Source organism: Lithobates pipiens, unplaced genomic scaffold (genome assembly GCF_037356315.1).
Source record: "Lithobates pipiens isolate NorthernLeopardFrog02 unplaced genomic scaffold, aLitPip1_a1.2 Scaffold_18, whole genome shotgun sequence".
Classification (NCBI taxonomy): domain Eukaryota; kingdom Metazoa; phylum Chordata; class Amphibia; order Anura; family Ranidae; genus Lithobates; species Lithobates pipiens.
In genome coordinates, this window is record NW_027507758.1 from 153,150,657 (window position 1) to 153,163,526 (window position 12,870).

General features: G+C 43.2%; 1 protein-coding gene across 1 annotated transcript in view; it reads right to left on the bottom strand.

Moving 5' to 3' along the window:
• MEMO1 (mediator of cell motility 1) overlaps window positions 1-12,870 on the bottom strand; it is a 90,480-nt gene that overhangs the window by 43,026 nt on the left and 34,584 nt on the right. The window contains exon 4 of the mRNA XM_077486287.1: window positions 6,399-6,511. Within this exon, the coding sequence (XP_077342413.1) occupies window positions 6,399-6,511 (113 nt within the window). The remainder of the gene's footprint in view (window positions 1-6,398; window positions 6,512-12,870) is intronic.

Below are 12,870 nucleotides of genomic sequence, written 5' to 3' on the forward strand. Positions count from 1 at the left end.
TTTTTTCTTCTTCTCAGTTTTATGCATCAGGGCATCTTGCAATCTATATATTTTTTCACTTTTTCGGTAACAACGGTGGAGACCGGACCGATGGAGTGATACCCATTATACTTTGGTTATCTAAAGATTCTTATGCATTGCAGAGTCTATACAGCCATTTGCCCATACTGTAAGTGTTTTCTTGCTGTTGTCCTTTAATATTCACCATATACAATGCTTCCCTCACACTATGCATTTGCCTTATACCTGTGATATGGACTAATTGATACTTACCGTATTTATCGGGGTATAACACGCACCCCAAGTTTAGGAGGGCATTTTAAGGAAAAAAAGTTTTAGGAGGGAAGTTTAAGAGAAAAAAAAAAAAAAAAAAAAAAAAAAAAAAAAAAACTTACATTTAAATGCCAGTCAATGCAGCCTTATCAGTGTGCATCTGCAGCCTTGTCCATCATTGCAGAATGATCAGTGTCATTTGCTGTTTGCAGCTTTGCAGTGTCATTTGCAGCTTGGCCAGCGCCGTTTGCAGCCTTGCCCATGTTTAAATTTCCCGCCGCCGAGACAGACCGAGCGCCGCCGAAAAAGACCGAGCTGACTTGCTCGGCTCCGCTCGTAGTCCCGCCTCCCTGCTGTTTCTCTAGCGAGCGCTTCCGAAAAAGACCGAGCCGTCTGTACTGTGTATTTGGCTGGGTTCCGCTCGCAGTCCCGCTCAGTATGGGCGGGACTGCAAGCCGAGCCGAGTACACAGTACAGCCGGCTCGGTCTTTTTCGGCAGCGCTCGCTAGAGAAACAGCAGGGAGGCGGGACTACGAGCGGAGCCGAGCAATCGGCTCGGTATTTTTCGGCGGTGCTCTGTATTTTTGACTCGCAGACAGTGGGGATCGGCGTATAACACGCACCCACGACTTTCCCCCGATTTTAAGGGGGAAAAAGTGCGTGTTATACGCCGATAAATACGGTATGTATTTTTATATTAGATCATACAGTTTATTAAAAAACCCTTGAAGGAGGAACTATACAAATGAACAAAGTTCCGAAACATGTCAGGTATTCCACATATCATGTTCAATTGTGGTCTCATACCCTAGAGCCCTCTATATATCATGATCTATAGGATTTATCTGTATGAATTGTGAAATATATTGTTTTTAACGTGTTTATCTGTATACTGTGAGTTCATAGAACAAAGTGTGCGACCACCTTTAGAAAAAATGTGCTTACCAGATGGCAAGCAAAGCCAGGCATGTGGCTTGCACAGAAGATTGTGGGGATGAACTCTGCATGGATATCTCAGACCGATGACATTGCTCAACCAGGACCTTTAGTTCAGCAACCCACTTTTACTTTGATCTGAATGGATGACGACAGGTTCTCTTTACTGCTAGACACCCCTAGGTGCCTAAACCTTCTCTCAGATCTCCTGTAGGGGGCCCTGGAGCCCACACACTGGACAGATCCAATCGCCTCAGAAAGCAGCTGACATGCTGGGACCTGTAGTCCCTCCTGTGAATGGCTCAGATACCCCACCAACCAGAGCTCAACCTCCCCTTACTATACATTCTCATCTCACTTGACACAGACCCATTGTAGTTACTATGTGGGTTATATAGGCCACATTTTAGGTGATGGACACTGGCACACCCTAAGACAGGAAGTACACTCCCTATATAACCCCTCCCACTACTGGGGAGTACCTCAGTTTTTGTAGCAAAGCAATACACATGTATACCAGAAAGGACGGAGGGACCCATGTGTCCCGTGATGTACTTCAAAGAAAAGGATTTTACAGGTAAGCGGTTATAAAAATCCTATTTTCTTAAAATGGTACATCCCGGGACACAGTGCCATAGTAGTTACTATGTGGGATGACCCAGAGCAATGCCAACTGAAGGGAGGGAAATGCAACAAAATAAGGGCACAAGATATATTATACTGCTGCTTTCAGCACACTGAGCCCAAAGGCGATATCCTCATGCCCTTTTACATCTACTTGATAGAATCTGGTAAATGTATGGACAGAAGACCAAGTTGCGGCTTTGCAGATTTGAGCCATGGAGGCTTGGTGATGCACTGCCCAAGAAGCACTAACAGCCCCGGTAGAGTGTGCTTTAATTTGAAAAGGTGGAATTTTCCTCTTTAAACCATATAGCTTGAATAATTACTTGTCGAATCCGTTTAGAAATAGTATATTTCGATGCTGCCTGTCCTCATTTAGGACTTTCAGGTAATACAAACAAAACATCCGTTTTCCGAATCTGAGCAGTCGCTTTCAAATAGACTGACAGCTCTCACAACATCAAGAACGTAGAGATTTTTCTTCCGCAAAACAGGGTTCTGGGAAAAATGAAGGCAGGACAATATCCTGGTTTAGATGAAAACCTGACACTACCTTCGTAGAAAATTAGGATGAGGACGCAATACAACCTTATTCTTGTGAATAATTAAATAGGTCTTTACAAGAAAGAGCAGCCAACTCTGATATCCTTCTTGCAGAAGATATGGCTGCCAGAAAAACTAGTTTCCTTGCCAGGGGGACCAAGGAAATCTGTCATATTGGCTCAAACGTCTGTTTTTTGTAATGCAGACAGAACTAAATTAAAGTCCCAGGGGTTCAGAGGTATTTTAACCAGAGGGTTAAGGCGCGTTACCCCCTGAATAAAGCCATGTACCAAAAAATGCAAAGCAAGTGGTCGTTGAAATACAGATGAGGCTGAAACCTGGCCTTTGATAGTACTCAAGGCCAGCTTCATTCTAACCCCCATCTGTAGAAAGTCAAGGATTCTACCTATGACATACTTCCTGGGGTACCAACCCCTGGATTCACACCGGGAGACATACGCCTTCCAGACTATGACTCTGGAGGCCAGCATCCGTGCATTAACCAAGGTAGACAACCACTGAACCTGACAGCCCACGCTTCTTCAGAATGTGGGTCTCAATAGCCAAAGCATGAAATTTAGCGTTTGGAAGGTAGGATGGAATACCAGGCCTTGCGAGAGAAGGTTTGGACATGGCGGTAGGGTCCATGGGACTCCTACCCTCATCTTTACGATCTCTGCATACCAAGATCTCCTGGACCACAAGAATCACCGACTTTCTTTCCTGCTGTTTGATCCTGCGAAGAAGTCGCAAAAGCAGCATAACAGGAGGTAATGCTTAAATCAGTGAAAACTGATTCCATGGGAATACCAAGGCATCTGTTCCGCATGTCAGCGCATCCTTTGTTCTAGACACAAAGTTGTCGATCTTTTTGTTGAACCTGGACGCAAACAAATCCACATCCGGAATGCCCCATTTTTGACATTGTCAGAAAGATGTCGGGGTGAAGAGACCATTCACCCAGGAACAACTGCTGGCGACTCAAGTAGTCCGCTTGCCAATTCTCTATTCCTGGAATTAAGACTGCTGATAGGCAAGGTATGTTGTCTCCTGCGCAAGTTAGGATATAACTCGCCTCTCTGGGCCACACGACTTCTCATTCCCCCTTGGTGATTGATATAAGCCACTGCTGTGGCATTATTCGATTAGCTGCCGACAGGACAACTTTGTAGCCTGAGCGTCCAGGCCTTCAGGGCCAAGTGTGCTGCCCGAATCTCTAGAATATTGATGGGCAGGGTAATTTCTGATTTGGACTATTTCCCATGGACAGCCGCCTTTTCCAGGACTGCTCCCCAACCCAAAAGGCTGACATCTGTTACCACTTTCCAGGTAACTGGTAGGAAGGATTTCCTTTCTGCAGATTCTTGGCCATCAACCAACTGAGGCTTTGGCACACCTTTGAATATAAACGCATTGGGAAATCTGGAGCTTGCACTCTTGTTCCAAGCAGATAGGATAATGTTCTGCAGTAGCCTTGAATGAAACTGAGCATAAGGAACAACCTCGAATTAAGCCACCATCTTTCCCAACAATCTCATACAAAGTCTAATAGAATGATTCTACTTTGCTTTGACCACCCAAATCAGTTCCCTTATGGCACCGATCTTTGCCTGGGGCAAGAACACCCTCTTCTGAGCTGCATCTATGATCAGACCCAAGTATTCCAATCTCCTTGATGGTTTTAAGGAAGATTTTTCTAGGTTGAGAATCCAACCAAGGTACTCTAGGTAGCTGACCAAACTCTGGTCTAAGAGGGCTATCGACTGGTCTATCAAGAGCAGATCGTCTAAGGTAGAATCGTTATACCTTGAGCCCTTAACCTGGCTAGAGGAGGAGCCAGGATCTTTGTAAACACTCGAGGTGCAGTAGCTAGACCAAATGGCAGAACTACAAACTGAAAATGAAGATTTTATCTCAAAGCGTAGATATTTCTGGTGAGAGGGAAAAAATAGGTACATGCAAGTAAGCATCCTTGATGTTGATCGATTCTACAAGGTGGGCAACTTCTAGCATAAGATTGACTCCATGCAAAAAGAGCAGATATTCAGAAAGCGATTTAGATCTGAGATCTAGAATGGGTCGACATCCCCATTTGTTTTTGATAACGGGAAAAGGTTTGAATAAAATCCCAATCCCTGCTCTTCCATGGGGACCACCGATATCCCCTTTTGAGACAAAAGACGATACAATACTTGAAAGAGACTTTTTTCTCCAGAACCCTGGGAAAGTTTGATCTGAGAAAACGAGGAGACAGGGACTCCCGAAACTCATCTGTACCCTAGAGTTATTGAGGAGGTCACTCATTTGTTTCTACACTCTTCCTGCTAGATCCTGGAGAACTGCAGGTCTGATAGTTTTGATAGTTGGGCTGAGAGCACAGCCAATGTGCAGTTAGCATTCCCGGAATGCCTTTTTTTTTTTTTTTTTTTAACTGTTTAAATCGATGGGTTTACTTCCACTTTAAGCATTGTCAACCAGACAAGTCAAACTTTATTCACAGAGGATATAGCAGCTTCAACTGCTGGGATTTCCCATGTTTTATAAAATTTTCCTCCATAAGATAAAGTGTTGAAAACCTTTTAGGAGGGAAAAACTGCTTATCTGGGTGATCCCACTCCGAATACATTATGCTTTTTCCTATCCATTCATTGCTGGAAAAGCTTAACAGCTTGGGGAGGCTTTAGCGAACCCAAGCTAGTTTTGAGCCTTTTTTTGGAGTGCTTCTAGCCCCCCTTCTGACCATAGTCTGATGTACAAATGCAGAGGTATTACCAGAAGAATCGCATCCACCACTTGAGCAATAGTCCAGCCACTGCCATTAAACGCTCAGCCTGATGCTAAAAGTAAATGTGTCAATGGGAATGCCTGTGTCACCAACCTCTTAAATGACCCGCTTTGCTCTTGTGTCCCTCCAACATCTGCAGCCAGCAAAGGAGCTTTTAAACATACTCCCACTCTGGGCGTTGCTGCATGCTAAGCCCCTCCCATCACATCATGCCCCCCTCTTTTCAAAAGTGTTTTCCCACGCGAGCACGGACCTCCGATCTGAAAGGATCAGCGTTTGTGTGGAGAGGGGATGGCGAGGAGGAGACCTCAGACAGGCCGCAAAGCAGGGGCAGTGAAGGAAATGGAGTGGCATCGATAGTTTTTGGCTTCCCCCTTTCTTAGGGGAAGGGAAGCTTGTTCCAGGTGGGGGGTGATCTAGTGGGAAAAAAAGTCCCCCCCCCCCCAATCTTATCGGTCTGAGCTGCTCACGGGAGGGAAGCCTGCTGTTTCTGCTGCACTGCGTGGTCTGAGGAAAGCATGACAAGGTACATGCTCTATCCCCAGTGGTGACTCTTAGGCATGACAACATTTACTTTAAAATGAGACATTTGATATAAAAAAATTATTATTATTATAGAATTAATTATAATAATTCCTTAGAAGCCTCCACTTACCTTTCCCGCTGCAGGGTTTTCTGTGATAAAAACCAACAGACCCAATCTTCACCCCTCAAGATGGGCTCCATTACCAAACCTTCAGGAAACGGGTCCCTTGGGGAACCCACACTCCTGGACCTGTAAAGCACCCCACCAGTAAAACTTAATGGCTGAAAAAAAAACAAAGCACTGGATCCTGGGGGTCCAGCTCTCTAAAAAGAGAAGAGTTACAGGCAAAACCTCGATTCTTCAGACACTAGGACCGGGTACCATTCAATTTGACCTAGAAAAGACACTTTGAATGGATCCGGTTGCATGGCTTGCTCCAGCAAAGGAATCTTCCAGCGGAGCTCAGCACATCTTTACTCGTGACCAACACCTAAGACAAAGGCGAAAAAAAAAAAAACGGAGGTTATATAGGGCATGGACTTCCTGTCTTAGAGTGTGCCAGCGTCCATCACCTAAAGGTGACCTAAAACCCACATAGTAACTACTATGGCTCGGTGTCCCATGATGTACGATTAAAAAAATACATTAATGGATGTTCAGACTATATAAAACAAACAAACAGAGAGCCATGATGCTCACTCTCAACCATACCTTTCTGATCAATATGGAGGTCATAGAGGGGTGTTCTATATATATCCACAGTGGAAAGTGCACATCTAGAAAGAGCCACATGGTGAGAAGGACCGAGAATGAAAACTCTTCGCCTGTAAGTAAAAAGAAAAGGAATATTAGCTTCATAATCAAAAACACATCAGGGACACATTTATAAAGATATGATCGTCAAACCGTGAGATCCAAACGAAACTAGTGTTTGTGCACTTGTAACTAAAAATATAAAAGAAATAGGGGGGAAAAAAATAAAATAAAATAAAAAGTACTTTGTAGTTTGTATGCCCCCCACATGCTTGTATGTAGGGGCATACTTCTAATGAGACGGATGATGTCTTGGAGCATTTCCTCCCAGATCTGGACCAGGGCATCACTGTGCTCCTGAACAGACTGAGGTGCAACCAGGTGGCGTCAGATGGGCTAAAACAATGTGCCAGAGGTGTTCTATTGGATCTAGATCTAGGTCAGGGGAGCTTGGGGGGCCATTCAATGGCATCAATGCCTTCATCCTCTAGGAACTGGCTGCATACTCTCGCCAATTGAGGCCGGGCATTGTCGTGCACCAGGAGGAACCCAGGACCTACTGCACCAGCATAGGGTCCAAGGATTTCATCCCAATACCTAATGGCACTCAGGGTGCCATTGTCTAGCCTGTAGAGGTCTGTGCGTCCTTCAAAGGATATATCACTGACCCACTACCAAACCGGTCATGCCTTAAACCTGCAACAATATTATAGGCAGCACAATGTTTTCCACAGTTTCTCCAGATATTTTGTCTGCCATATGTGCTCAAGGCGAGATAACACACACACACACACACTTTTTTAATCAAAACTGGAAAAAGACAGCGCTTTCCACCCTGTGGATTCTAATCCCATGCAATTCCCCACTGGAGTCGAAGGGGTGGGTTGTAGGGCTGCAACTAACGATTATTTTCATAATCGATTAGTTGGCTGATTATTGTTTCGATTAAAATCGATTAATAACCTTTAAAAAAAAGTGGGTCAAATTGATGTTCATTTTCAACCACAGTGACGGGAAAATTTGGAAAGGAATTTTCAGACAGTGTATGGTTTAAGTTCAGAAATTACATTCATTTTAAAAACAGAATGTTAAAAACAAGTGAAAATTTCAAACAAAATTCTTTCATTCAGCGAATGTACAAAGATTTTTCGTCTGAATATTCTCATCTGAAAATTGATCTGTGTGGCCAGCATAAGGCACGGTGCACACCTATGCAGTTTGCTTTTGATCTGTTTCTGCAATGCTTTTTGCTGTACGTTTTGATTTTTGCGCACGTGATTTTACTGCAATTTGCATTTTTGCCTTTTTTTGGGCAGATAAAAAAAAACACAAATTGCTGCAAAAACACATTACATGCTTTTCTGCAGCTTCTCCATTGAAGTATATTGAACCAATAAAGCACCATTTTGCGTTAAAAGTCCCTGACCCTTTCAGATGTGAACGTGTCCCATAGGAAACCATGTAAATAAACTGTAGTGCATTTCTGCAAAAAGCACCAACACATAGATGTGAACCAGGTCTAAGACATTTACTAACATAATGGGGTTAAAAAAAAATTAAAATTAGCCCTTTATAGTAGAAAAAAAAAGGCAGATAATCACTACTGTAAGGGGTTCATTTTTTTACTGTATAACAGTGAGTAATATTTACAGTAGCGATTATTCTCTTTTAGTACTATAAAGGGCTCATTTTAGTTTTTTTTTAACCCCAATATGTTACTGGCCGATTAATCGATTATGAAAATAATAGATTAATTTCATAATCGATTAATCGATTAGTTGTCGATTGATCGATTAGTTGTCGATTGATCGATTAGTTGTCGATTGATCGATTAGTTGTCGATTGATCGATTAGTTGTCGATTGATCGATTAGTTGTCGATTGATCGATTGATCGATTAGTTGTTTCAGCCCTAGTGGCTTGACTTCACTCCTCCCAGGCCTCCAGCTATCTGCAACTCCCTTGCTTGCTGCAGTGCCTTCACTCCCCCAGTGCCCCTGCAAAGTCGCTAGCCTCCCATGAAGACCCCACCCCCACAGTTGCCCCCAGCACCCTCCTAAAACATCATCCTCTACAGGGCTACCAAGTCTTATGCACCCCCCACTACCATTTGTTGTAAGGTTATATTTGTATTTAAAGTGTTACTAAACCCTGGACCCTTTATTCACTATATCTTGTATCCCACAGTACATGGAAATGCAATTACTTAATATAAACTGCTCATCAGCAGTATATTAGCAGTCTTGTCACTTCTATCAGCATCTGGTTAAAGCTTGTAGGAGGAGTTAACATTTTCCCAAGATTGTCCTATCAGGCTGCAGGGCCTCTGACCCTGTCTGGACATTGCCGATTAACCCTGTGCTGATCACACGCACTTTCAAACACTCTCCCCAAAAAACAAACAAAAAAAAAAAAAACGAACGAACGAACGAACGAACACACACACACATAAAAAAAAAATTACTATAGCAATACACAAACTGAGCATGTGCAGCCTGACTCCAGTAACTGTCTTATCTAGGCATGTTTTGGAGTCAGTGGAAGGAGGAGGATCTGTGCATACAGGATCAAACAGCCTTTTTACACAATGGAGATGATTAACCCCTCCGGTGCCACAGGTATGCTTTACTGCATATACAGACTTATTTTACCGTTCTGGGTTTAGTAATACTAAAAACCAGAAAAAAAAAGGTGAAACCAACCGCTCCATTTTTGACAAATACCTTGGCGCTGTGTAAAAGCAACACTGGGAGAGAGGAGGGAGTTTACAGCTTTCCATGTTTTTTTTTGGTAGTTAATCTGCTTTTTTTCTCCAGGGGATCTGTAAGAACCCTATTTTCTCAAAGGCATATTTTTACAATAGGAGGACGGAAGTCTACAAAAAGAACCCCAACACCGAGACACTTCCTGCACTCAAGCTTGAGAAGGAAAAGGAAACCACTGAAAAATTACTACTTTGTTAGGTGCCAGCTAACCCATATAGAGTGTGTGGTCTGGAAATGCTTGTCATTCACAATGATGTTTGAGGAGCTTGTTTATTAAAATAGGAACTTAATAAAAAAATATATTAAAGCATGGATCGTAATTAAGCATTAGGCAACAATTTCATATAAATAAAATAAAGACATTAACTCGCATCAGCAACAAGTCATTTTTTTTTAAACATCCAGAGGTATAGCAGCTAATTTTTATATTTTTTTGAAAATTCTCTTTAATTAGAAAAATAGGATTTTTGTACTGAAATTCTTTGACGAGCATCTTCATCTTGACCTTAGGGTTATAGCGCCCCTTTAGGAGAGGACTAGGCAGAACATGTTAAAAACAGCAAAACTGCACAGTACCGCCCAGGAGGCGGTCCTGCTGGCTATAACCCCCTCACACTGCATCCAGCAGCTCAGTTCGTCAAAAGCAGTACAAACAAAAATAGGAGGGGTGTTGTGTCCGTCAATGAACGTCAGAGCAAAGGATTTTTACGGTGAATACAAAAGTCCTATTTTCTTCTTCGTTCATTGAAAGACATAGCATCTTCACCTTAGACATGTCCCCAAGCAGTGTAAAAAAATAAATAAATAAATAAATAAACCCCCCCCCCCCCCCCCCCACACACACACACACACACACACACACACACACACACACGAGGGGTGGGAATAGCAAGAAAAAATCTGATTTTTTGTACTCACCGTAAAATCCTTTTCTCTGTATTCATCGACTGACACAGCTCCTTAGCCATTGGGTTGTTACGCCACCTTTAGGAGAAGACTAGGGATAACAGGTTATGAAAAACACAGAACTTTGAGTTCCGCCCAAGGGGCGGTGCCTTAGGTAACAACCCCCCAGGCTCCCATGCAGCCATCGGTACGTCAACAAGCAGTACAACGTAAAGAAAAATAGGAGGGGCGGGTGCTGTGTCAGTCGAGGAATTACAGGAGAAAAGGATTTCATGGCGAGTGCAAAAAATAAAAATCCTATTTTCTCTTATATTCACCGACTGACACAGCTCCTCTCTTAGCCATTGGGACGTCCCCTAGCAGTGCCAAAACAAGGGGTGGGAAAATAGCATAGAAACTTCATCCACCATGGCAAGTGGGAACTAGTATAACTTTACCCACAAAAACGACAGTGTGGAAAAAAACACCACAAAAACAAAACAAAAAAAACAAACACAGGGTGCTCCTCAGAGGCACTACCCTCAAAACCGCACCAAAACTGCGGTAATGAATGCAACAGTGCATTAACTTAAAAGTACTGCATTTTTACAAAAAAAAAAAAAAATAAATAAAAAAAAAAAACAACACCTCACAGAAAAAAAGGCATATGTAATTGCAACTATACAGCCGTCTGCAAAACTTTGCGGCCAAAACAGGCATCAGCCGTTGCACCAACATTCACCTTGTAGAACTTCGTAAACGTGTGGACAAATGACCAGGTCGCCACTTTACACCACTTGAGCGACAGACGGTTGATGTCGGAACGCCCAAGACGTTCCGATTGCCCTTGTGGAGTGGGCTGTAACCGGAAAGGGGGGCGCCTGCCCCTTCCAGGTGTAAGCCTATACTACAATCTGTCTGATCCACCTGGAAATGGTGGCCGACGAGACCGCCATGCCTTTCTTTGGACCAGCCACCGAAACAAACAGCGAGTCTGACTTCCGGAAAGGAGCCGTAGCAGACAAATACACCTTCAGAGCCTGAACCACATCCAGGGAATGGAGGGCCACCTCCTTAGGATGTGTCGGCTTAGGACACAGAGGGCAAAACAATGTCCTCATTGATGTGGAACGCCGAGACCACCTTCGGCAAAAGAGAAGGTTGTGGACGCAACACCAGCTTATCCTTGTGGATAACCAGGATAGGGTGACTTGCAAGACAAGGTGCCAGTTCCGAAACCCTCCTGGCCGATGTAATGGCCACTAGAAAGACCACTTTCTGGGAAAGAAGGATCTCTGATATTTTCAAATGGCAGTTTTTGAAGCGCCGATAACACCAGGTTCAGATCCCATGAGGGTAAACGGTGGACGCACTGGAGGAACTATATATGTCGCACCCCTTGAACAAAAGTGCTCACTAGACAGGGAGATGCCAGATGTCGCTGAAAAGAAAAAAAAGAAAGAAGACAGCCAATGCTGATATTTGTCCCTTAATGGTGCTTAAAGCCAATTTCTGGTCTACTCCTCGCTGCAAAAACAGCAGGATCCTGGATATAGAAAAGGAACGTAGGCCTTCCAGGTACAATGATATATCTTTCAAGAAGATTTGCTTGCTCTCAACATAGTTGGGATCACAGAGTCCGAAACACACCGGTTTTTCAACACCTGGCTCTCAACCAGGCCGTTAAAGCCAGCGATGGTAAAGCAGGATGGAGAATTGAACCTTGAGACAGAAGGTCTTCCTCGTAACGGCAGTCGCCAGGGGGCGTCTGTCACAAGGCACACCACGTCTGCATACCATGAAGGTTTAGAGGCAAACGGACATGCCAGTAAAAATGTGTGTGTGTAAAAGCCTCTATTGTTAGCCTTAACAGTACGGCTCGCTCATTACATTCCTAAAGCCACCGGCTTTTTAGGCCTCGTATACACGATGCAAAAATCAGAAGGGAAAATTAGTAAGACGAGTTGTCTGTGGATTTTTGGATCCTTAGTGCGGTGCTTTCGATGTGCAGGTTATAAAATTTGTCAGATGTGAACTTGACATCCAATTTTCGGATGGTCAGTACAGAAATCGTCACAAAAGTCAAAAGTACAAAACACACATGCTCAGAATCATGGAACGAGCTGGAAAAGTTTGGTCTTGTAAACTACCGGTCGTAATCTAGAATTAACATTCATGACGTGGCAATTGACGAAATGTCAAAATGCCGCGCACATTCTCATCTTCTTTAATGGGATAATAATAATGAAGCTGCTTTGCTGGTGATACTAATGTAATTGTGCCAAATCGCGGATCAACGATCACAACAGGAAATTAGCAGAAGAGGCCAAACTTCACTACGTTCGTGTTTGTCAAAAACGACAATTTGCGGATAATTAGTAAGCCAGACAAAATCCTGCACAAAAGCTTTTGACAAAAATCAGATGCTCTGCTGTACAAAGATCGAACCGCTGTGTGTACGAGGCCTAACCGACCTGCTGATAAAGTAAAACAGGCTTCCCAAAGCCAGCGACAATAGAATAGCATAACCTGAAATGTTATAGGCTTCCTGTGTCTTTCAATGGATGAGAGATGCGAATAATAAAGAATAAAATAAAGCCAACTCCAGGCAAAAATAAATAAAAAAGTATCCCTTGCAGTGAAGATGTGCTTGAAATGTTCAATTTTCCCAGAGTTGGTCAGACAATGCTTTATTTCTTTAAGGCAGATAAGGATCAGACAAATGAACACACACTTATAACAGGATTTTTAAAAACAGCTTACCTGTAAAATCCTTTTCTT